The 25,976-nt window shown below is 50.4% G+C and overlaps 1 protein-coding gene across 4 annotated transcripts in view; it reads left to right on the top strand.

The window, feature by feature from the left end:
- ATF6 (activating transcription factor 6) overlaps positions 1 to 25,976 on the top strand; it is a 401,392-nt gene that overhangs the window by 66,290 nt on the left and 309,126 nt on the right. For all 4 annotated transcript variants that reach the window (XM_045028792.1, XM_045028791.1, XM_045028790.1 and 1 more), the window contains exon 7: positions 7,291 to 7,499. In XM_045028792.1, the coding sequence (XP_044884727.1) occupies positions 7,291 to 7,499 (209 nt within the window). The remainder of the gene's footprint in view (positions 1 to 7,290; positions 7,500 to 25,976) is intronic.

Raw genomic sequence — 25,976 nt, 5'->3', positions numbered from 1 at the left:
ATGCTACAGTGTTGGGCCGCTGTGGTGTTTTTCCTGCCACAGGGATATTAAATTTAATTATATTATGGTCACTATTACCTCTTGGGCCAGGTCCCATGCTCCACGTAGGACCAAATCAAGAATTGCCTCTCCTCTGGTGGGTTTCAGGAGCAGCTGCTCCTGGAAGCAGTGATTTAAGCTGTCAAGAAATTTTATCTCTGCATCATGTCCTGAAGTGATGTACCCGGTAAATTTGGGGATAATTGAAATTCCCCATTGTTATTATTTAGTTTTTTATTTTAATCTCCCTGAGCATTTCACAGTCACTATCACCATCTTAGTCAGGTGGTCGGTAATATATCCCTACCGCTATATTCTTATTATTAGAGCATGGAATTTCTATCCATAGAGATTCTGTGGTACAGTTTGATTCATTTACGATTTTTACTACATTTGATTCTATGCCTTCTTTCACATATGATGCCACTCCCCCACCAGCATGACCTGTTCTGTCTTTCTGATATAGTTTGTACCCTGGTATTACTGTATCCCATTGATTAGCCTCATTCCACCAAGTTTCTGTGATGCCTATTATATCAATATCCTCATTTAATACGAGGCACTCTAGTTTACCCATTTTATTATTAAGGCCTGGTCCACACTAGGACTTTAATTCGAATTTAGCAGCGTTAATTCGAATTAACCGTGCACCCGTCCACACCAGGAAGCCATTTAATTCGACCTAGAGGGCTCTTTAGTTCGAATTCGGTACTCCACCCCGACGAGGGGAGTAGCGCTAAATTCGACATGGCTATGTCGAATTAGGCTAGGTGTGGATGCAAATCGAACTTACTAGCTCCGGGAGCTATCCCACAGTGCACCACTGTGTTGACGCTCTGGACAGCAGTCCGAGCTCAGATGTTCTAATCAGCCATACAGGAAAAGCCCCGGGAAAATTTGAATTCCTTTTCCTGTCTGGCCAGTTTGAATCTCATTTCCTGTGTGGATGTCGTGGCGAGCTCAGCAGCACTGGCAGCGATGCAGAGCTCTCCAGCAGAGGAGTCCATGCAATCTCAGAGTAGAAAGAGGGCCCCAGCATGGACTGACCGGGAAGTCTTGGATCTGATCGCTGTGTGGGGCGATGAGTCTGTGCTTTCGGAGCTGCGCTCCAAAAAACGGAATGCAAAGACCTACGAGAAGGTCTCCAAAGCCATGGCACTCAGAGGATACAGCCGGGATGCAACGCAGTGCCGCGTGAAAATCAAGGACCTGAGACAAGGCTACCAAAAAATCAAAGCGGCAAACGGACGCTCCGGAGCCCAGCCCCAGACATGCCGCTTCTACGAGGCACTGCATGCCATTCTCGGTGGGTCTGCCACCACTGCCCCACCAGTGACCGTGGACTCTGAGGATGGGATAGTGTCGAGGGGCAGTTTCTCGGCGATGTTCGCCGATGGGGAAGATGAGGAAGGGTTTGTGGAGGACGAGGCAGGCGACAGCGGTTACAATACTGCTTTCCCCAACAGCCAGGATCTCTTCATCACCCTCACAGAGATCCCCTACCAACCCTCCCCGGCCGTTAACCCGGACTCCGAATCAGGGGAAGGATCAGTCGGTAAGTGCTGTAAACATGTAAACATTTATTTCTTAACAAAACAGGAATAAAAACTATATAAAAAGAAGGTCAATGCATATAGGTATCGAACAAAAATCCTCTTGGGACAGTTCAACGAAGCTCTCTGAGAGGTACTCGAAAAGCCTCCTTAGGAGGTTCCTGGGGAGAGGTGCCTTGTTGGGTGCTCCGTAGAAGCACACTCTTCCGCGCCAGGCCATCAAGAGGTATAATGGGAGCATCGCCTCGACCAGCATGGCAGCATAGGGCCCTGGTCTGTGCAGGGATTCACGCAGCATTCGCTCTCTGTTTGTCCTGGAGACCCGCCTCAGGGTGATCTCGCTCGGCAACTGCTGCATCTAATTAGGGGAATTACTTTAATGTTACTATTGTGAATGCTTGACTTTTCCTTTGCATAACAATGACCGTCGTTTAACAGCCACGTGTTGTAGGCTGCAGAGGAAAAGCATACAGGGATCTTTCCCGGGGACAGCCGCGAGGGGCTGGAACAGGGTCAGACTTTATGCTTTCCAGATTGCCTGCAGCAGGAGGGCCCTGCTATCCATTAACTGTTAAGCAGCCTAAAGTTTCCGGCTTACCAGGCCTGGCTGCTACACGGATTCTGCTGTCCTGCCCCGCTTGTCCGATCTCCAGTGCAAGACCCCAGGCAATGAAAGGGAATGCCGAAAATTCGAACTTGTCCTGAGAGCACATGAGATTAGGTGCCCTGTATGGTCTTGTTCACAGAAACTGAGTAGACTGTGTTCAATGTTCGCAAACATGTATCTTTGGAAGGAAATCACTTCCTTTTTCCTATCACACAGCTGCGGCTCTTTCCCTAACTGCCCCGGCATCCCCCTCACAGAGGCTGGCGCAGATTAGGCGGCGAAAGAAAAAGACTCGGGACGAGATGTTCTCTGAACTGATGGCCAGCTCCAGAGCCGAGGCGGCACAGCAGAGCCAGTGGAGGGAGACCCTCTCTCAGCAGCAGCGCTCACACAGCGAACGGGAGGACAGGTGGCGGCAGGAAGACCAGCAGGCGATTCAAACGCTGCTTGGACTAATGAGGGAGCAAACGGACACGCTCCGGCGCCTTGTGGATGTTCTGCAGGACTGCAGGCAGGAGCAGAGAGCCCCCCTGAACTGTATCTGCAACCGCCCTCCCCCGCCACAAAGTCCTGTCCCCCCCCACCCAAAATCACAAGAAGGAGGGGCGCTAGGGGCCGTGAAAACTGTCACTCCACCCCAGCAGAGCGCTCATGTACCAAACAGCTCTCATTCCCTAAAGTATGAGAATTGCTTGCCTTCCTGGCTCACCCGATCCCAAATCCCAGTTTCATCTCCCAACTGTGTAGCTGAGTATTAAAAATAGTTTGCTGTTCATTACTGTTTCCGTCATGTTTCTTTGCAGAAGACTTCGTGTGAAGGGTGGGGGAGGAGTTTGTTAATTGCATAGGACAGCCACCATTAACAGGGTACAGACATGGGGGCAGGATCAACAGCAGGTCACACACAGAGTGCAGTCACTAGGCACCCGGGTCACTGTGCGAGGTGTCTGCTGCCCCAGGTCAGTCTGGGAGGTGTATGTTGCCCCAGGGTCCGAGCGCCTGGCATCCACAAATGGCAAGGCAGGCTGCCCTTACCATGCCCTTCCACCCTAGCCATGAACCTCTACGATGCCCTGAGCCCCAGACAGAGCCATCATTCCCCCACACCTACTCACCCTTCCCACACACCCCTCACCCCTTCCTGCAAACCCACCCCTTCCTGCACACCCTCCGGTAACCGTCCTCCCCCCAGAGACCGCTGTAGGAGCAGGAGCCTGTCAGTCCTCGAGTGTAGAAGCGGTCTGTACATCACTGCACACCGTACCCACCACAGTCTGCGTCCCTGTTGTAATCCTTGAACGAGAATTCGTTAGTAAAGAAAACTTTGTTAATTAAAAATGTTCCAATAACTTTATTTTTAAACGTCTGTTGGAAGGGGGGAAACCTGGTGAACGGGGTATGTAACCGCTGAAAAAAGACAATAGTAACTGAAACAGGGGCAGGTTCAGCTTCTCTGTAAAGAGACTGGACAGTCATAGGTTACCCTGCTCTCTGAGGAACCTAGCTTTCAAAGCCTCCCGGATGCACAGCGCTTCCCGCTGGGCTCTTCTAATCGCACGGGTGTCTGGCTGAGCGTAATCAGCAGCCAGGCGATTTGCCTCAACCTCCCATCCCGCCATAAAGGTCTCCCCCTTGCTCTCACAGAGATTGTGGAGCACACAGCAAGCTGCAATAACAATGGGGATATTGGTTTCGCTGAGATCCGAGCGAGTGAGTAAGCTCCTCCATCTCCCCTTGAGATGTCCGAAAGCACACTCCACCACCATTCTGCACTTGCTCAGGCGGTAGTTGAAGAGCTCCTTGTCACTGTCCAGGGCGCCTGTATAGGGCTTCATGAGCCAGGGCATTAGCGGGTAGGCTGGGTCCCCGAGGATCACTGTAGGCATCTCCACATCCCCAACACTTACTTTGTGTTCCAGGAAGAAACTACCTTCCTGCAGGCGTCTAAACAGACCAGAGTTCCTGAACACACGCGCGTCATGAACCTTGCCCGGCCACCCGACGTAGATGTTGGTAAAACGTCCCTTATGGTCCACCAGTGCTTGCAGCACCATTGAAAAGTAGCCCTTTTGGTTAATATACTGGCTGGCCTGGTGGGCCGGTCCCAGGATAGGGATGTGAGTGCCATCTATAGCCCCACCGCAGTTTGGGAATCCCATCGCGGTGAAGCCATCTATGACAACCTGGACGTTTCCCAGGGTCACCACCTTTGAGAGCAGTAGGTCAACGATTGCGTGGGCTACTTGCATCACAGCAACCCCCACGGTAGATTTGCCCACGCCAAAGTGGTTCGCTACTGACCGGTAGCTGTCTGGCGTTGCAAGTTTCCAGAGGGCTATGGCCACTCGTTTCTGCACAGTCAGGGCTGCTCGCATCCGGGTGTCCTGGCGCTTCAGGGCAGGGGCCAGCAAGTCACACAGTTCAAGGAAAGTGCCCTTACGCATCCTGAAGTTTCGCAGCCACTGTGATTCATCCCAGACCTGCAGCACTATGCGGTCCCACCAGTCCGTGCTTGTTTCCCGGGCCCAGAATCGCCATCCCATAGCATGAACGTGACCCATTGCCACCATAATCTGCACGGCGCGGCGTACCGTGCTTTGTGAGAGGTCTGTGCCACTCTCACACTTCACGTCCTCACCGCGCTGCCGGAGCCTCCTCGCCCGATTTCTCAGCAGCTGACTGTGGAAGAGGTGTTCGATAAGGTGCGAGGAGTTGACAACGGCCATAAGTGCAGCGATGATCGCAGCGGGCTCCATGCTCGCAGTGCTGTGGCGTCTGTGCTGTAACTGACCAGAAAAGTGCGCGAACAGAGTTCCCACCGGCGCTTTCAAGGAGAGAGGGCAGGAGTGACGGTTGAATGATGACAGTTACTCAAAACCACCCTCGACACATTTTTCCCCCAGAAGGCATTGGGGGCTCTACCCAGCATTCCAATGGGAAGCGGGGACTGCGGGAACTGTGGGATAGCTGCCCAGAATGCACCGCTTCCAATGTCGACGCTTGCCCCGTTAGTGTGGACTCACAAATTCGAATTAGTGTCCTTAGTGTGGATACACAAATTCGAATTCATCAGGTCGAATCCACAAATTCGACCTAAGTTAAATCGAACTACTCCTGTAGTGTAGACATACCCTTAGACTTCTAGCATTGGTATATAAGCACTTAAAAACTTGTCTCCTTTTAGCTGTCTGCCATTACACGATGTAATTGAATGAGACTCTTTTTTATTTGACTGTTTCTGATCAGACCCTGCCCGTATTTTATCATTTTCTATCCTCTCATCATTACTAGGACATAGAGATTCTCTATTAATAGATCCTCCCCTAAGGGATGTCTGAACCATGTGTTACTCCGCACCTGTCGGCTTTCCCCCAGCCCTTAGTTTAAAACTGCTCTACAACCTTTTTAACGTTAAGTGCCAGCAATCTGGTTCCATTTTGGTTTAGGTGGAGCTCCCCCTTTCCCAAAAGTTTCCTCAGTTCCTAATAAATCTAAACTCCTCCTCCCTACACCATTGTCTCATCCACACATTGAGACTCTGCAGTTCTGCCTGACTAACTGGCCCTGCGTGTGGAACTGGGAGCATCTCAGAGAATGCTACCATGGAGGTCCTGGACTTCAGTCTCTTACCTAGCAGTCGAAATTTGGCCTCCAGGACCTCTCTCCTATCCTTACCTATGTCATTGGTACCTACATGTACCATGACCGCCAGCTGCTCCCCAGCACTACACATAAGTGTATCTAAATATCTTGAAAGATCCGCAATCTTTGCACCAGGCAGACAAGTCACCATGCGGTTCTCCCGGTCATCGCAAACCCAGCTATCTATTTTTCTAATGATTGAATTGCCCATTACTAATACCGGTCTCTTTCTAATACCTGGAGTTCCCTCCCCTGGAGAGAGATCCTCAGTGCGAGAGGATACCACAACATCAAAGCTCATGCTGCAAAAACATCTGTTAGTCTATAAGGTGCCACAGGATTCTTTGCTGCAACTATGGGATTGTTTCCCTCTGCTCCAGTTAGATGCTCTCCTTTGCTGGGACTTTCATCCTCCTCAACAGCACAGAGGCTGTCAGACCGGGGGTGGGACCGTTCTACTGTGTCCCAGAAAGTCTCATCTATGTACTTCTCTGTCTCCCTCAGCTCCTCCAGTTCAGCCACTCTGGCCTCCAAAGCCTGTACATGGTCTCTGAGGGCCATGAGCTCCTTGCACCAAATGCACACATATGCCACCTGCTCATAGGTCAGGTAATCATACACGCTGCATTGGGTGCAATAAACTGGGTAGCCCCCACTGTGTTGCTGAACTTCTGCCTGCATTCTCTTTTTACTCCTGCAGTTGGTTCCTTTGTTGTTGTTTTGTTTATATCAAGGGGGTGTTTTTGGCTTTTAAGTTTAAAGAAAGTTGAGTTCTAGCCCCTACTCACACTCCCCCTATAGAAAACTCCCTCGCAAAACTCCCCTGTTAGCCGCTCCTGGTCGCTAGCTCCTCTGGTCACTTAGAAATGGGCTTTTTAAAGCCCTGGTCTCTCTGAGTAGCCCCGCCCCCTGGTTAAGGGTTGATGGGTGCTAAAAGGCTTAAGGATCACAGCCTCCTTAAGGCTGCCACACTTGTTGTAATGACACCAACAGATGTTTACTCTTGTGAGCCCTCAGGAGCCTGCACAGTTCTGGGAGAGTGATCTGAACTCTATTCTGCTTTGTGTATCATTAGCAAAACTGCCAGCTAAATTCTCAGTGCAAAATCCGATTACCAGTTATGGTGTAAGAGGCAGAAAAAGTCTAGATGGATTATCTGATCCCAGATTAAGTTTGTGGTGTGGGAGATGGAAGACTTGTGTTTTGGTTTATAAACTGATATGAAATAGAGGGAATAAATATAGAACCCTGCAGACTTGTTTTGTTTAACTGAGTTTTGTTTGGGAGTATATTGATGCTTTAGAACTGGGAGCAGTGCCGAGTGGTTTTGGGAGTGAAGCCTCCCTACCCTCACATCAAAACCACCCCCCACAAATTGATAGTATAAGAACATATTCCCCATCCCCCACTGAACACTCAGTGACCATTGTCTTTCTGTCTCCATTCTAGGTCAGCCAGTGGTGCTTTCTCAGTCCACTGTGGTGCAGCTCCAGACTCCTGGAGTTCACCCTGCATCTCAGCCAGTCATTGCTGTCACTGGAGGGACCACGCAGCTGTCCAGTCACACTGTGAATGTACTGGCACCAGCTACAGGAAGCAGTTCAGTGAGTGGAAAAATAGCGCTGACTAAACCCCTCCTCCAAACTACAGGCATGGATGTAAGTTCCAGCTGTTTTATGGTAGTTAATTTAGGTTTGAAACCCCCTGTCCCCTCAGCTGCTGGCACATGGTGTGGGAGTGCTTGTGGGCTGTGCAGCCTTAGGAAGAAGGCGTCTTGGCTCCGCTGGCTGGAGCTCTGAAGTGATGGGTGCTTTCACACTGCTGGTGTCTGGGGCTCAGAAGCCTCACTTGGCAAACAGTTCCATTGTCTAACTACCCAGGAAGAAATATTTTCCTAATGTCTAACCAGGAAAGAGGGTGTGTGAGATTGCTGGATACCTTTAATTTTTTTTTAAGACAGTCTAGTGGTTCTCAAACTGTGGGTCACGACCCCAAAGTGGGTCACGACCCCATTTTAATGGGGTCACCAGGGCTGGCATTAGATTTCTGGGGCTCAGGACCAAAGTCAAAGCCCAAGCCCCACTGCCTGGCTCTGAAGCTGAGGCCCAAGGGCTTCAGCCCTGGGCAGCGAGGCTCATGTTACAGGCCCCCTGTCTGGGGCTGAAGTCTTTGGGCTTCGGCTTTGGTCCCCCTACCCAGGACAGTGGGGCTCAGGCTTTGGCTTTGTGCCACCACCCTCCCACCTGGGGCGGCAGGGCTCGGGCAGGCTCAGGCTTTGGTCCCCTCTCCTGGAGTCGTGTAGTAATTTTTGTTGTCAGAAAGGGGTGCAATGAAGTTTGAGAACCACTGCACTAGTCTGTGCTTTCTGTGTGTATGTGTATGTATCATTGGTAAATCATTGAATGGGTAAAACATTGACTTTAAGACAACCCAGCCCCAGATTTGTGGGCCTTCACCCATCTCTAGGACCAAACCCATGCTATTATAGAAAGTTCTGAAGTATTCCGATGAAGATTTTAATGATAGTCTTTATTTCTGTGCATTCTTGGCCTAAGACTGGAAGTGCCCACATACCACAGATGAGGAGGGCTGCCCCTGAAGTTAGGGCACTGGACTGGGATTTGGGAGATTTGAGCTCTGCCACAGACTAATTGAGTAACCCTGGGCAAGACACTTAACCTCTTTGTTCCTCAGTCCTCCAGTTGCAAAATAGGAAAGTATATTATCTTCTTCTTCCACCTTTTACTGTTACTAAATATTTGTATTATAATAGCACTAGTTGGGCTGGGTGATGTACAAACACAGCACAGATGTGATCTCTTCAGATGAACAGACAAGGGTAGAGGATGGGGATACAACATACAAGCAAATGAGGGAGGTGAAGAATTGGCCCAGTGTTATGTGGATGGTGATGTGTTTATTTCATTGTGGTTAGAGGATAGGAGGAAGGGAGTAGGCAAAGGAAAGGAGAAAGAATAGACACAGCTTGTCACTTCTCTAGCCTTGGTGAGCAGGCTGGATGTCATGACAGAGGTGAGACTTGAGAGGTTTTTGCCTTTGTCTGTCTTGTCTACTTAGACTGTTAGCTCTTTAGGCTCTCTCACTGTGTGTACATACGGAGTAGTTCATCAGGGTCTTGCCGTGGGTTGGGGCCTCTAGGCAGTACTATAGTTCACAGAATAAAAATGCTCTCATGGAAGCAAAAGAGTCTGGTTTCTAGCCTGATCTTGTAGACTCAAGCTGTTAGGATAGTATCTAATCCCAACGTTTAGAAGTTCACCCTTGGGTTTAAAAAGCTGTCAGGTAGCAATCTATCCTTTTCCACAAGAGGGTCATGTGAGAACAGGAAATATAGTTAGGCTGGCAGAATTCTGTTTTTATTTTTTGCAGTTTTATTGATTAACTTATGTGTTTATATTTGAATTTTTAACTATTTTTATTTTTATAGCTGCAGAAAATTAAGAAGGAAGATGGGAAGGGTTGAGGTTAGGGTTAGCTGTGATGCTGGCAATGAGACTTCAGGGTCTCCCTTTATGGCTGAGGCGCCCAAGACACTGGGGCACAAGGTTCAGGGGAGTCTGCGGTCCTGGTCTGGTGGAGCACACCCACGCAACCAGGGCTGCAAGGACGAGCCCCTGGCTGCGGGTGAGGCCACTCTGCTACTGAACAGCTCCGGCCTGAGGATGGCTACTGCACTCCTGGCTGGTGAGTGAGGGAGCGAGGTTGTGGCAGCAGGGCGGCAGGGGGTGCGTGGGGGAGGCTGCACTTCCAGCAACTGCCCAATGCAGTGGTCCCCAACCTTTTCGTCTGGCGGGCCCCAGACGAAGGACCATGGCGGTGGTCGAGCATCCGCTGAATTTCGGCGGCATTTCGGCAGATGCTCAGCCGCTGGCCAGGATGCGAGCGCATTTAGATGGCGCCCGTGGGCACCGCGTTGGGGACCCCTGGCCCAATGGATATGTTTTTTTGTTGATTTCAGTGTGTCAGCTGAAATTAACATTTACTGACATCAATGCATTTTAATTGAATCCTGCCAAGCTTAAATATAGTGCAGGACCTGCAGTGTTTTTAGAATTAGCTACAAATGAGCCTTAGCAGGAGGCAAATTTAGCCAGGTATTCTTGTTAGGTGGCTTCTGTTGTTCAGCAGATACTGTTCCTGAGAAGACACCAAAAGTGGCAGCAATGATCGGCTGTTACGTCTTTGGAAATGATATAGATGGTCTTCTGAAGTTTAAAACATTTGTAGCAAGGAAATAACTTGGAATCCACTTGTAAATTAACAAAGATCAGAAAAGTAGTGACCTGCTTGAATTGGATTGCTTTGCAGAATGATTAATGGCACATAGCAAAACAAAATTATTTTGTTTAAGTTATGTTAAGCATTGCTGACTTTTTCAGAGCTTGCAATGATGAATGAAAGTGCAAGGAGTGCATTCTTTCATGCACAAAATAAACATGGAAGTATGCTAGAAACAACAGTATATGGGAAAATGTTTTCTTAGAGTGAATTTTGTTGGACAGACTGGCCTCTGTGTATTTATGTTGCACAGAACATACAATTTGGGATGTGTAATGTATCTTTCAAAAGATGTCAGGATAAGCTCCATGTCTTCAGCTCCTTTCAGCCAAGGATTTCAAGGCATTTTGCAAACACTTATTGATTCTTGCAGTATGTCTCAGAGGTTGTGTTGACCCTTGTCAGTTTTGGGAGGTTGATTGGGAACTCACCCTCTCATACCTGAGGTGTTTTGTTGAGCATCACCCACAATATGTGATCCCAACCTGATGGGTTTTGCCCACATGCTCAGGGTCTCACTGATTGCCATATGTGGGTTTGGGAAGGAATTTTCCCCTGGGTCAGATTGGCAGAGACCTGTGGGGGTTTCGCCTTTCTCTGCAGCATGGGGCACAGGTCACTTGCAGGTTTAAACTAGTGTAAATGGCGGATTCTCTGTAACTTGAAGCCTTTAATCCATGATTTGAGGACTTCAGTAACTAAGCCAGAGGTTAGGGGTCTATTACAGGAGTGGGTGGGTGAAGTTTGGTGGCCTGCGATGTGCAGGAGGTTAGACTAGATGATCATGATGGTCCCCTTTTGGCCTTAAAGTCTATGAGTCTAAGTCTTGTTATTTCCTTGGCTATTTTGGCTTATTGAGAGACGGAGGGGCTGACAAATCTACTGAGGCTGTGCTGGGGACCCCAAAAAGGCTTGGGCAGTGGCTGTTGGGATGCCAATTGGGGCCAACTGGTGCATGGGCCAGGAGTCTTCTAGGACTTGCCCTGGCATCTCCTAATGAGAGAGGAATATTAGGGTCCTCAAAAAGCAACAAAGAGTCCTGTGGCACCTTGTAGACTAACAGACATATTGGAGCATAAGCTTTCGTGGGTGAATACCCACTTAGTCAGACAGGGTCCTCAATGAGCTTCCCAAGCGGCTCTGGTTATCAGGTGACTTAAGAACCTTCCAAGGTTGTGTGGGAGGGAGTTTTCACTTTCTGGACCCTCTCAACAGAGATGGGGGCAGAAGGAAGCAGCCCAATGGACCAGGGAAAGGATTCATCTTTCACTGTACTTCCCTCTGTGTAGGTCAGGCAGCTTCTCCCATCCTGCACTTCTGCTGACTCCTAAGCCTCTTGCCAGCTGACCTTTCCAGGTGATCCTCAGTCCTGCAGACAATATGAAGTCAACAGAAGGGGAGCTGCACTACTGTGAAACTCAGGCTCTCTGTGACAGGACCTATAGAAGTTCACAAGAGTGGCCCCTATTTGTGGACCATTGGAGGTCTGCAGCACCAGGGCTCTTCTCCATGGAATGGTGGGTAGGAGCCACGGTTAGCAGGAGACTTGGTAGCTAGCAGACCATTGGTCTGACCCAGTTACTGAAACTGGATACAGTCTCCTCTTTGCCTTTCTCACTTGCTGCCTGGATAACATTGCAGGATCTGAGGCATGGGGAGTGAATCTGGGCTGACTACAGAACAGAATGAAAAAAACCTATTTTTAGAAATAATTCATAGTTGAAAATAATCATTGACTAATCCTAAGCATGAGCCATAGCTGTGTGATTTTTGTAGTTGGAGGAGGATGGGAATGAAAGGTCTTGCTAGAGATGGTGTCGATGGATATGCAAACCCCGTTCCCCTTTTGGGGTGGGGTTGTGATACCAATGCTCTTACAGTCTCCCCGACAGCCTCTAGGCCAGTGGTCTCCAATCTGTTTACAGCCACGATCACTTTTTGAATCTAAGGACAACCCAGGATCTACCCTGCCCATTTCCTGAGGCCCCACCCCTTCCCCTAAAGCCCTGCCCCACTCACTCCATCCTCCCCTCTCTCTGTCGTTCGCTCTCCCACACCTTCACTCACTTTCATTGGGCTGGAGTAGGGGTTTGGGGTTTGGGAGTGGGTGCGGGCTCTGGGTTGGGGCCGAGGGGTTCGCAGTGTGGGAGGGGGCTCTGGGCTGAGCCTGGGGCAGGGGATTGGGGTGCAAGCTCTAGGAGGGAGTTTGGGTGCAAGAGGGGGCTCTGGGCTGGGGAAGAGTGTTGGGGTGCAGGAGAGAGTGCGAGGTGCTGGCTCTGGGAGGGGAGTCGGCTGGGGCAGGGGTTGAGGTGCAGGAGGGGGTATGAGGTGCTGGCTCTGGGATGGGGGTCAGGGCTGGGGCAGAGTGTTGTGGGGCAGGAGGAGGTATGGGGTACTGGCTCCAGGAGGGGGCTCAGGGTGCAGCTTGGGGTGCAGGAGGGGGTTTGGGGTGCTGGCTCGGGGAGGTGGCTCAGGGCTGGGGTGTGGCCTCCCACTGGGCAGCACTTACCTCTGGCAATTCCCAGTTGGTGGCGGATGCAGCGAGGCTAAGACAAGCTCCCTGCCTACCCCGGCTCCACACTGCTCCCGGAAGGGGCCAACGCGCCCCTGCAGCCCCTGGGGGTGGCAGGGGGCATGTGGCTCCGTGCGCTGCCCCTCTCTGCAAACACCACCCCCACAGCTCTCCTGGCCAATGGGAGCTGCGGGGCCAGTGCTTGCAGGCAGCAGCTGTCTCCCTGCCCCTGGGGCTGTACTGCCTGCTTCCGGGAGTGGTGTGGGGCTGGGGTAGGCAGGGAATCTGCTTTAGCGGCAGCCACACTGTGCCACTGGAGATTGCAATCAATGATCCTAGAGGATCTCCCAGTCGATCGCGATTGACCAGTTGGTGACCACTGCTCTAAGCAGAAAGCAGCCAGAGTCAGTTCCAGTGGCCCTTGCGTTATTTCTTCTTCGAGTGATTGCTCATGTGCATTTCACACTAGGTGTGCGTGCTCGCCACGTGCACCGGTGCTGGAAGTTTTTCCCCTAGCAGTAACCGTAGGGGAGCGCCTCTAGTGACCCCTGTAGTGGCGCCACTGTGGCGCAGTATAAGTGGCGCTGCACGCTCCTCCCACCCTCAGTTCCTTCTTGCCACCAGTGAAGGTGCATCAGAACTGCTCTGCTCCAGCTTTGCTGTAGCTTTCCTCTTGGACTCTGTTAGTTCCTAGTTAATAGTACCTGTAGTTAGAAGTAGTTTAGTTTAAAGTTAGATTAGTGTGCCCGGTTCGGGCTTTAAGTCGTGTGACACTTGCAAGCAGCCGATGCCCATGAGTGAGCCACACGCTGACTGTTTACACTGTCTGGGGGAAACCCATCTCAGCGATCGCTGTAAGATTTTCAGATCCTTCAGACCTCAGACCAAGAAGGAGTGTGACATTTGGCTCCAAGCCATTTTGATTGAGTTGGCCCTCACTCCTACACCATTGTACCGCTCCAAGTCGGCACCGAGCACTGCGGCATTGGTGCGCGACGACCCTTCAGTGCCTTCCACCAGCCAGGACCACTCCCTGTCCATGGGACACTCCAAAAAGAGAAAAAAGTGGTCTTCTCCGCCGAGACATTGTAGCAAGACCTGGGGAGAGACTAGACCCATGTTGGGTAGCTCTCAGTCCCCATCGGCCTCCCGGCCTCCGACTCAAGTTGAGCAGAGTAGCCCAGCCCACATTAAGACGACCTCCCCAAATGTTCGGATGCCCTCCGTGCCGGAGGCCCTGCAAGTGGCCCGAGACGTTATGCCCGAGATGGTCCAGAGGGAAGCCACCGCTTGGATCCCCGCAGTCACCACCTGGACGGTACTGTTCATGGTCTAGGGAAGGTTCCCGAGACCATTCCCTGCTCAGCAACCGCCCCGTGTGCAGTCTGCGCCCTGTCGACCCCCACCAGGTTGTCTGGCTGAGTACCGACTGGTAGGGGTTCCAGGCACTGCTCCACCTCCAGGGACCATAGACCTCGCGAGGAGAGAGTGCCCCGTCGAGTCCGGGACAGATGGCACCAGAGGTTCTTGTCTCCGAGGGGCTACCGTAGCCCTTGGCGGTACGGGCATCGCTGCCGTTCCAATTGTCTCGCTTGAGGTCCCCGCTGCGGCACCACTCCCGCAGCCCCAGGCGTTGATCACCGGCACCTGGGGTGGGGAGCCCATATGGGGAACGTTCAGACCCAAGGTCTGTGGTCCGCGCAGGACCTTGCCCTGTATTTAAATGTCAAGGAGCTCAGGGCAGTCCATCTGGCATGCATGGCCTTCCACTGGCACCTGGAGGGCAGAGTGGTCTGGGTTCTCACTGACAACATGGCCTCGATGTTCTACATCAACAGTCAAGGTGGGGCCCATTCCTCAGCCCTCTTTCAGGAAGCCCTCAGGCTGTGGGACTTCTGCATAGCCCACGATATTTGCCTGGAAGCCCACCACTTACCGGGTGCCCGGAATTCTCGGGTGGATCGCCTGAGCCGAGACTTCTCCTCTCAGCACGAGTGGTCACTACACCCAGAGTTGGTGCACAGGATTTTCCAAACGTGAGGCAGTCCCCAGGTGGACCTGTTTGCAACACAGCAGAACTGCCGGTGTTCCTGCTTCTGCTCCTGGCCTGGTTGGGCCAGCTTTTCTATGCCTTTCTCCCGATCCCACTGATTGGCAAGGTCTTGGAGAAGATAAACATGGACATGGCCAGGGTCCTCCTGATTGCCCAACATTGGTACGGGACTCTCATGAGCCTGGCAGTCGCCCCGCTGTGGCCGTTGCCATCCCACCCAGACCTGCTGTCCCAGGACCAGGGCTGCCTCCTCCACCCCAGCCTAGCAGCACTCCACCTCACAGCGTGGTTGCTCAATGGTTAGGCTGGGAGCACTTGCTTGAAAGGGGTTCAGCGCGTGGAAAGCAGATGGCCCTCCACGCATCGGGCCTACCTGGCAAAGTGGTCTCGGTTTTCCCGGTGGGCAGCATTTCACCTGTGGCTGCTCCAATTCAGCTCATTTTAGACCTACCTCCTTCACCTAAGAGCCCAAGGCCTAGCGCCCTCGTTTGTCCAGGTGCTCTTGGCGGCCATATCGGCCTTCCACCCGCCGGTACAGGGCTACATGGTGTTCTCCCATGCCATGACTGGCCAATTCCTTAAGGGTTTGGATCGTCTCTTCCTGTATGTTAGTCCCCCAGTCCGCAGTGGGACCTGAACTTGGTGCTAACCAGGTTGATGGATCCCCCATTTGAACGGTTAGCTACATGCTCCTGGTCACACCTCTCATGGAAGGTAGCCTTCCTGGTGGTGGTCACATCTGGTAGACGGGTCTTGGAGCTCCGGGCTCTGACCTCTGAACCCCCTTACATGATGTTTCATAAGGATAAGGTCCAGCTCCGACCACATCCTTTGTTCCTCCCCATGGTGGTCTCCACCGATATTTTCCTGCCAGTGCTCTGTCCCAGGCCCCATGCATCCGGTGAGGAGCACCGCCTCCACATGCTGGATGTGAGATGGGCTCTGACTTTTTACCTGGAATGTACAAAGCCGTTCAGGAAGTCCTCGCAGGTGTTCATCACCTCAGCTGAATGCATGAGAGGTTGGCCGATCTCCACTCAGTGGCTCTCCAATTGGATCACCTTGTGTATTCATACCTGTTATGACCTGGTGGGACTCCCCCCCGCTGCCGATTGTGAGGGCACACTCGACTAGGGCGCAAGCCTCGTCAGCTGCTTTTTTTGGCCCATGTCCCCATCCAGGACATTTGTAGGGCTGCCACATGGTCTTCGGTTCACACGTTCACTTCTTGTTATGCGATCATCTCCGAAACCAGGGAGGACGCTGGGTTCGGCAGGGCTGTACTCCGTCCTGAGTGTCTATGAACTCCTACCCACCTCCAACAGATATAGCTTGGAATCACCTGTTGTAGAATGCACATGAGCAATCACTCGAAGAAGAAAAAACAGTTACCTTTTCCGTAACTGGTATTCTTTGAGATGTGTTGCTCATGTCTATTCAACATCCCACCTCCCACCCTCCTTCCCCTCTATTGGAGTTGTCTGGCAAGAAGGAACTGAGGGTGGGGGGAGCGTGCAGCGCTCCTTATACCGCGCCATAGCAGCACCACTCCAGGCGTCGCTAGGGGCGCTCCCCTACGTCTACTGCTAGGGGAAAAACGTCTGGCACCAGTGCACGTGGCAAGCACACACACCTATTGTGGAATGGACATGAGCAACACAGCTCGAAGAACACCAGTTATGGAAAAGGTAACTGTCTTTTCCATTGGCCCTTGCATTTGGGGCAGCACGGCTCAGCGGCCAGAGTCAGTTCTGGCAGCCCTTGCGTTCAGGGCAGAGTGGCCTAGTGCCCAGAGTCAGTTCCAGTGGCCCTTGTGCAGGGCAATACGGCCTAGTGGCCAGGGTCCATATAACAGCCCTCTGGTACAGGGTAATGTGGCCCAATGGCCGGAGTCAGTGTCGCAGCCCCTAGGCGCAGAGCAGTGAGGCCCAATGGCCAGTATCTGGGGAGAAGGAAGGAGCCACCACCAGGGGAGTGGCGGCCCGGGTAGGGAGGCCCGAGCCCATCTGACTCCACCGGGCCTCAACCCAGGGCCCTGACAGTGGCGGAGTGGTCTGCCACTGGGTCAGCAGGGACTCCCATCGAAACACGCTGACCTCACTCGGGTGGGAGGTACCACTCGCGCACCCTCCGTGGGTCACTTTCTACCGCATTTCCAGGCGTTCTAGTCCATTGAGCATTGGGGTTCCCAGGCTCCTCAGCACGGGTGATTCCCTGCGGCTCCGTTGGCCGCAGCCCTCCGGTCTGGCTCTCAGGGTCTCCAGTTCCCGCAGTCAAAGGCTGTGATGGCTCTTCAGTTGGAGTCTCCGCTGAAGGTCCTTCCCCTTCGGCGGTCAGCCTAGAAGTGTTTCTCAAACTGGGGTTGCCGCTTGTGTAGGTCAATGGGGGCTGCTGGAAGCAGTGCCCAGTAAGTCCCTCAGCCCGCGCCGCTTCCAGCAGCTCCATTGGCCTGGAGCAGCGAACCGTGGCCAGTGGCAGCCATGATTGCCCGGACTTATGGACTGGGCAGGTAAACAAAGCGGCCTGGCCCGCCAGGGGCTTTCCCTACACAAGCGGCGACCCCAGTTTGAGAAACCCTGGCCTAGAATGAGCTGGGCTTACTCCCCTTTATTCTGAGGCAGTAGTTGGAGCATGCCCAGCACTGTCTGAGAGGTGGGACTTCCGCCTCCCATAGTATGGGGTTAACCCCCCCCTTGTCCAGAGCATGGTATGCACACCCCGTCACAGATGGAATACAGTGACATTGCTGCACAACTATAAGGGTCCTTGCTGCAGAATTTTTCCCATTCTGCTGTGGAGTAACTGGCTCCCTGATGATAGCTTTATCTCTACCCTGAGAGTGCGTTAACACATGGTCTAATACAATGTAATTTTGCAGTGTAGAGAAGACTTCGTAGCAGTTGTTATGTGGAACCTTGAATCTGAGTGTCCTGGCTTTCTTTTTTTATATTATATATATGAATGAAAGGTGATGTACACTCAGAACGCTGTTATGGGCTATGTTTTGTGCCTATAGTCAGTTGATTCGAAGCAGAAATTGGCAGTGGGCTCAGACACAGGTGTTGTACTTTGAAACTACTTTTAGGGTTTTTTAAGTGGCTAGATTTCAAATTGTTAGTATCTCTTTAACAAACAATATTTGTGCAAAAATGAAAGCCATCACATGGCTTTCTATACTACAGCTGTTCACAGAAGTTTCCTTCCTTCATGGCATTGCTCACCACCCTGCTCCAGTCCCTCTGTCGCCTCTCACATCCATTTAAAAGAGGGTACAAAAGAGAGAATGAGAAAGGGAACTGTGGGGCGCAACTCCCTGGAAGGTGCGGAGAAATGTTTGGGGGGGCATGTGGCAGAGCCTAGGCCAGCCCTCGTGGGGGATGGGGAGGGAGCGCCACCCAGCCCTGCTCTGGCTCCAGCCACAGCTCAACTCCACCGCCTGCTCCACCCCAAGTCCTGCCTTCATTCCCTCTCCACCCCCAGGCCAGCTCTACCTCTATCCCCAGTTCAGTCCCCAGTCCAAGCTCCTCTGCTGAGCAACCGTTTAGTAATGAAGGCGGGGCATGGACAGATTCCATTACCGGGATCGGGGGAGGGAGGTGCGACAGGAAGAGTTTGGGCATCACTGCTATAGTTTATTTCGATAAATGGTGGATGATAAATACCTTTGTACTGGTGTGACTGCATCCTCACAGGGAGGCTAAATTGGAGTTTGTACCAATGTCAAGGCCGTATTAATCTTTTGTGGGCCCTGGCACCTGTACCATGGCCCCTGCTCCGCCTGTGCTCTGCCCTGAGGTCCCCACTCCCCCATGCCCTGCCAGCTGCTCACATGGGGAGGAGGCTGCAGAGAGGAGTGAGTTGGAGAGGCGGGGCAGAGAGGCGCAAGTGGGGTCTTGGGGGGAAGAGGCTGAGTGGGAACAGGGCCTCTGGGCGGAGTGGGCAGGAGGGGCAGCGGTTTGGGTGCTGAGGCCCCTTCTGAGTGTGGGCCTGGTGTCGTTGGCACCATTGTAAACCTGGTACTGACCAATGTAACTAAATGGGTAGGAAAAAGTGATGTAGCCCCTGCAGTGTGGGTGCTTTTAGCTCTCCATTTAGTGGAGAAACCCTTAGAACCACTGTGAAGAGCTGTGGAAAAAGCCATGTGATGGGATCAGTCCCTCTGTGACTATGGTTGATTAGACCAGAAAGTCTATGCTTTGTGAAGATACAATTTCCCAGACTCTAAAATTAAAAAAACTTCAGTATTTTTATTGGTCAATGAAAGCAACTTTTTGCTGAGATTAAAACATTGTCCCACAATATTTGGCTCAAACTGTTATTGTTGTGCTAATGCATGAAAGCTGGAAAATTGAACTGATTAGAAACTGCCTTGTGTGTTTGAATGTTGCATGCTGAATGAAGTGAAAGAGCAGTCAGCATGAAAATAAATTAGACTTCAAAAATTTGCTCAGTATTTTGAGGTGGTAATAAGAAATAAGTTAAAAAGAATTGTATTTCAAATGATTGTTAGCCAAACACGATTTAGTTCCCTTATGCTCCATGATGAAGAAAAGTCAGGCCTGGTCTACACCACGAGGTTAGGTCGAATTTAGTTGCGTTAGGTCTATTTTATAATGAATGCATCTACACTACCAACCCCGTTTCGCTGACCTAAAGGGCTCTTAAAATCAACTGCTGTACTCCTCCCCGAAGAGGGGAGTAGCGCTAAAATCAACCTTCCTGGGTCAAATTTGAGGTACTGTAGACGCAATGCTGTCCAATTCGATGGTATTGGCCTCTGGGAGCTATTCCAGAGTGCTCCAATGTGACTGCTCTGGACAGCACTTTCAACTCCGATGCACTAGCCAGGTACACAGGAAAAGCACTGGGAACTTTTGAATTTCATAACCTGTTTGATCAGCGTGGTGAGCTCAGCAGCACAGGTGACCATGCAGTCCCAGTATTGCAAATGAGCTCCAGCAAGGAGCAAACGGGAGACACTGGACTGATTGCTGTATGGGGAGAAGAATCTGTCCAGGCTGAACTCTGATCCAGCAGAAGAAATGCTGATATATATGCCAAAATTGCACAGGGCATGGTGGACAAAGGCTACACCAGGGACACACAGCAGTGCCGCATGAAAATTAAGGAGCTCAGGCAAGCATACCAAAAGACAAAGGAGGCAAACGGTCGCTCTGGGTCAGTGCCCCAGACATGCCGCATCTATGATCAGCTGCATGCCATTCTAGGGGGGGACCCCACCAGTACCCCAACACTGTCAGTGGACACCTGCAAAGTGGCAATCTCACACAACATGGATGAGGATTTTGTGGATGAGGAAGAGGAGGAGGAGGAGAATGCGCAGCAGGCAAGCGGAGAATCCGTTCTCCCCGGCAGCCAGGACCTTTTCCTCACCCTGGGGTCAGTATCCTCCCAGGGCATATTGTTCCCAGACCCTGTAGGCGGAGAAGGCACCTCTGGTGAGTGCACATTTGTAACGACCCTACAGGGGTTAAAAGCAATTGTGTTTAATGTTTGATTTTCCCTGAACAATTGGGATGCATTTGTGGCCAGTACAGCTACTGGAAAAGTCTGTTAATGTGTCTGGGGATGGAACGGGAATCCTCCAGGGACATCTCCATGAAGCTCTCCTGGAGGTACTCTGAAAGTCTTTGCAGAAGGTTTCTGGGTCCTCCACGGTAGGACACTTTACCATGCCAAGCCAGTAGCAAATGGTCTGGAATCATTGCAGCACAAAGCATGGCAGCGAATGGTCCTGGGTTTTGGTCACATTCATGTAACGTTCGGTCTTTATCTTTCTGTGTCAGCCTCATAAGAGTGATATCATTCATGGTCACCTGGTAGAAACAGGGGAATTTTTGTAAGGGAACAGTAATCCCCTCTGTTTGGTGATCCCGGACACATTAGACCCCGGTCATGCTGGGCTGTTTGCATTTGGCTAAAAGGGATCATCCTGGAGAATAGCCACACAGGTTGGGGAGGGGTGTGCTGCACATCCACCCTAAAACCACAGCCCCTCCTTTTAAATGGCAAACCCAAGTGGCATTGGTTGCAATGGGAAAAGAGGGTGCTGCAGTTTGATACCATTCCCACGTGTTATGAACACAGAAGACGCCAACCCCACGTACCCTTTGGCTTAACATGGCTGCAAGGAAACCAAATTCAGGCAGGCATTCTGTTGTCTAGCCATGTGTGATGTGTCACCATACCGGCAGGCGCTCAATATAAAAGGCAAAATGCGACCTTGTACCTAAAACATATGTGCTGTCTGCTGTGAATTGCTTGATTCACTGTGAAAAAGTCTCCCTTTTGTTCTGAGAAATGTATCTTCTTAAAATCTACTCTCCCTTTTCTCGCCCCCCCCCCGCAGCTGCAAATGTTTCTATGCTCCCTGCATCAAATCCGTCCCTGAGGTTATCGCAGATTAGAAGGCGAAAAAAAGTATGACATGTTTTCAGAGCTCATGCAGTCCTCCCGCATTGATAGGGTACAGCTAAATGGATAGAGGCATTCGGTGGCAGAGGCCAGGAAAGCATATAGTGAGCGTGATTGGAACATGCAAGAGAAAATGCTGAGGCTAATGGGGGAGCAAACGGACATGAAGAGGTGTCTGGTGAAGCTGCAGGAAAGGTAACTAGAGTACAGACCCCCCGCTGCATCCATTGTGTAACCACGTGCCCTCCTCGCCAAGTTCCATATCCTCCTCACCCAGACACCCAAGAACGTGGGGGTGGGTGGGAGAGGGAGGCTTCGGGCACACTGCCACTCAACTCTAGGGGATGGCCCAAGCAACAGAAGGCTGTCATTCAAACAGCTTTGATTTGTAGTGTGGCTACAATAAGCAATGTGGCCTTGTCCTTCCCTCCTCTCCCACCCCACCCCGTTATCACCCGGGCTACCCTTTACTAGTCAGCATTGTCAGTGGTCTCAAGTTTTTTTTAATAAATAAAAAATGAATGGATTCAGAACAATACGGACTTTATTTCCTGTGCCAGCTGTGGTCGAAGGAGGGAAGGGGGATTGGCTTACAGGGAAGTACGTTCACCAAAGGGGGTAGTTTGCATCAAGGACAAACACACACAACTGTCACACCGTAGCCTGGTCAGTCATTAAACTGTTTTTCAAAGCCTCTCTGATGCGCAGCGTGCCTTGGTATGCTCTTCTAATTGCTCTGGTGTCTGGCTGCTCAAAATTTGCCGCTAAGCGATTTGCCTCAGCCTCCTACCCCACTATAAATGTCTCCCCCTTACTCTAACAGATATTATGGAGCAGAAAGCGAGCAGCAATAACAATGGGAATATTGCTTTCGCTGAGGTCTAACCTACTCAGCAAACTGCGCCAGCGCCCTTTTAAACATCCAAAGGCACATTCTACCACCATTCTGCACTTGCTCAGACTATAGTTGAACTGCTTCTTACTGCTGTGCAGGCTACCTGTGTACAGCTTCATGAGCCATGGGAGCAAGGGTAGGCTGGGTCCCCAAGGATAACTATTGGCATTTCAACGTCCCCAACAATTTTCTGGTCTGGAAGAAAGTCCCTTCTTGCAGCTTTCCAAACATCCTAGAGTTCCAAAAGATGCGAGCGTCATGCACTTTTCCCGACCATCTCACGTTAATGTTGGCTCTTGTGATCTACCAGTGCTTGCAACACCATTGAGAAGCACCCCTTGCGGTTTATGTACTCTTTGGCAAGGTGGTCCGGTGCCAAGATAGGGATATGAGTTCCGTCTATCACCCCACCACAGTTAGGGAACCTCATTGCAGCAAAGCCATTCACTATGACCTGCATATTTCCCAGAGTCACTACCCTTCTTAGCAGAAGGGTATTGATTGCCCTGGCTACTTGGATCACAGCAGCCCCCGCAGTAGATTTGCCCACTCTGAATTGATTCCTGACTGACTGGTAGCAGTCAGGCATTGCAAGCTTCCACAGGGCTATCGTCACTCACTTCTCCGCTGTCAGGGCAGGTCTCATCTTGGTATTCCTGCACTTTAGGGTGGGGGAAAGCAACTCACACAGTTCCATGAAAGTGGCATGCGAAAGTTTCGCAGCCACTGGGAATCATCCCTTACCTGCAACACTATGGAGTCCCACCAGTCTGTGCTTGTTTGCTGGGCCCAGAATTGGCGTTCCACTGTATCAACATGCCCCAGTGCTGCCACGATATCCCAATTGCCACATTCCATGCTTTCCGGAATGTCTGTGTTCATGTCCTCCTCACAATCTTCCTTGTGCGGGCGGCTCCGAACTAGGCTCTGCACATACTGCAGGACAATGCGTGAGGTGTTTACAATGCTCACAAAAGCAGTGTGCAGCTGAGCGGGCTCCATGCTTGCCATGCTATGGCGTCTGCATGGATAACCCAGGAAAAAAGGGGCTAAATGATTGTTTGCTGTTGCTGTCAAGGAGGGAAGAATGGGAGACTGATGACATGTACCCAAAACCACCCGCGACAATGTTTTTGCCCCATCAGGCATTGGGAGCTTAACCCAGAATTCCAGTGGGCAGTGGGGACTGTGGGATAGCTACCCACAGAGCACCACTCCGTGAGTCGATGCTAGCCAAGGTATTAAGGATTCACTCCACTGACCTAATGCGCGTAGTGGGGACATGCACGATCGACTGTGTAAAATTGCTGACTAAAGATCGACTTCTGTAAAATCGACCTAATTTCGTAGTGTAGACATGCCCTCACACTATTGGGGAAAGGCACAGTGCTGGTTATATTTGTGCGTGTGTGGGTGGGGAAAAGGAAAAAACTGTATTGAAAAGCAGATTCCACTATTTCATCTCCAGTGCAAACGGTGTTAAACTGGGGGCTCTGCGAGGAATCTGACTGTATGAACAGACAGCTCTGGTATCACTTTCAGATGGATTTTGCAGTGAGATTCTTCTGCCAAGTTAGCTGGGCTTCAGGCATTTAACTACACAGCACTGTTGGCAACATTTTAGCTTTGGGTCTGGCTGCGTGTTGGTGTACTGCTCTTAGATGAAGGTAAAGTGATTAAATACCCGTCTTTCTTATTAGCGACCTGGCTGTTTCTTTCTGAAAGAAACATCTGTGTTTTAAAAAAAGAGAAAAAAAAAAAGTTAAAACAAATCATTTCAAGCCTCCTAGAAGAAACCTGGGAATGGGAGGCTTGGTAAAACGTTGTTCTCCAAGAAATGGCCAATGGACAAATAATGGTGAAAAAAGGCTGGAGAGAAAATGCAGTGACTGAACTTTAACAGAATGTGATGTGAAATACGCACTTAGGCCCCATCCTTCATTGACGCAAATGGGCATAGTGCCACTGATTTCATTGGAACTGCTGAAGAACTGACCCTTTATGTTGAACAGGAAAAAGATGTTAGTGAATGGCTGTGTAGGTGCTGGGTGACTTTCTGGTATGCTACTCCCCCTTCAGTAGCGCTGAGACATTCCCCATCCCTTCCCCATTACCTCTTCTTTTTTATATGGATATTTCCATCCTTTTTGGCTGGTTTCAGTTTTTCTGGCACGCAGAGAGAGACAAACTGCTCCTAATGTTCGTCCCAGTTTCTCTTATGAAGCCATTTTCCTATTTTAAACAAATTATTTTCCCACTCTTCTTGTCTGTTGATGGTAAAGCCATTTTTGTTAAACTTCTTTAAAAACCTCACATAATATTTTAAAAGCCATAAGACTATATATTGGTTCCAGACCTGCTGGAAAAAGTGAATGCAGCCTTGCTCCTGCTGTGGAATTTCTCTTTGGAGGTTTCTTAGGGAACGAGTGAACCTTCCACTACAAAGCATTCTTGCTGCAAAGCACGCCCATCTCTGGATGAAATGATACTATGTATTAACAGACACATCAGCCCTGTGGGTTGAGCCAAAGCACAATTAAATACACCACACATTTAAGAAATAAGCCTCAAAATGTTCAAAGTGCCCTAAGAGCTTAATATAAACTTCCAAAAGGAGGAGAGTTTTCAGAGCCAATGTTGAATCCCTTCTCTTGGCACTGCACCGTGAGGTTAAAACTCTCTTCCCACAGATGAAAGAGATGTGACAGTGAAAGGGATGTGGGGCTCCTCTCCTCCCTCCATTCCCTTCCTGATCACTGTTTAACTCCACAAGCCTCCACATCACCCAATCTTCTACAAATTTGGCGGCTCTTTTGACTCTGCTCTCTTTCTTCATCATCCCCTCCCATGCCCACATCCAGGCTGCTGCCAGCCTTTATTAGGTCCTCTACTCTGCTGTCTCTAAGACCTGCGCTGTGCTCTCTATTCTGACTGCCAGAATTTTGGTCTGTACCTTGATGCTCTCCTGCCTTGGGTCCTGATTCATAGATTACCAGGTCAGGAGGGACTAGCTGACCTCCTGTGTAACACAGGCCATAGGACTGCCCTGAATCAATTCCTCTTTGAACTAGAATAGATCTTTTAGAAAAACATACAATCTTGATTTAAAAATTGGCAATGAAGGAGAGTCCATCACAACCAGTTCCAATGCTTAATTATCCCCATTGTTTAAAAAAAATTGCCTTTCCAGTTTGTCTAGCTTCAGATTCCAGTCTCTGGATCTTCTTAACCTTTGTCTGCTAGACTGAAGAGCCCAAAGGACTTAAGCATGTGCTTAACCAACGTCAATGGGAGTTAAGTCTGTTTTTAACTTTAAGTGCTATCCTGGATCAGGATGCACTTTAAACACGTTTATATGCTTTGCTGAATGGGAGCCTTAATTACTGCAAATTCATTCCTTTTTCTTCCCCTCTCCCTGTTTGCAGTTTATCAAGAATGCCATTGCTAAAACAACCTTCCTTTCCTTCCGCTTGGCTCCTGCTCTCTCTGAACCCTTTAATTGTTTTGTACTTACTTTGTATATCAAATTGTGCTCACGTTGTAGATGTGTGCAGCTGTGCCCCACTTACATTACTTTTCTCTTACCACGCCTTCCCTTCCCCTCACTATCTGTGCTCCACTCAAATGTCCCAGTTAGTTACTCCCCTTGTTTCCTTGCCCCACTCTCCTTCCCTGCATTCTTCCATACCATTCCTTTCTGCTTGGAATAGGCAAAGCTCAATGAATTTCTTGAGCATTTGAGGAGCATTCCAACTGCTTATAGAAATGCTATTCGTAAGTTACATAACATTTGAGAATCATTAGCGTCTAGTTTGACATTAGCATTTGTTAACCACTTCTAAGCATATGTATGAACCAAATTATTTAAATGAAAACTTACTTTTGAACAGTTCAGTCACAGCTTCATGAGGAATTGAGCTTTCCTTTGCTTGCCTATAAAT

This window comes from Mauremys mutica, chromosome 8, assembly GCF_020497125.1.
Source record: "Mauremys mutica isolate MM-2020 ecotype Southern chromosome 8, ASM2049712v1, whole genome shotgun sequence".
In the NCBI taxonomy this organism is placed as follows: Eukaryota; Metazoa; Chordata; order Testudines; family Geoemydidae; genus Mauremys; species Mauremys mutica.
Note: the sequence above shows the minus strand (reverse complement) of the source record. Positions and strands in the feature narration are given on the sequence as shown.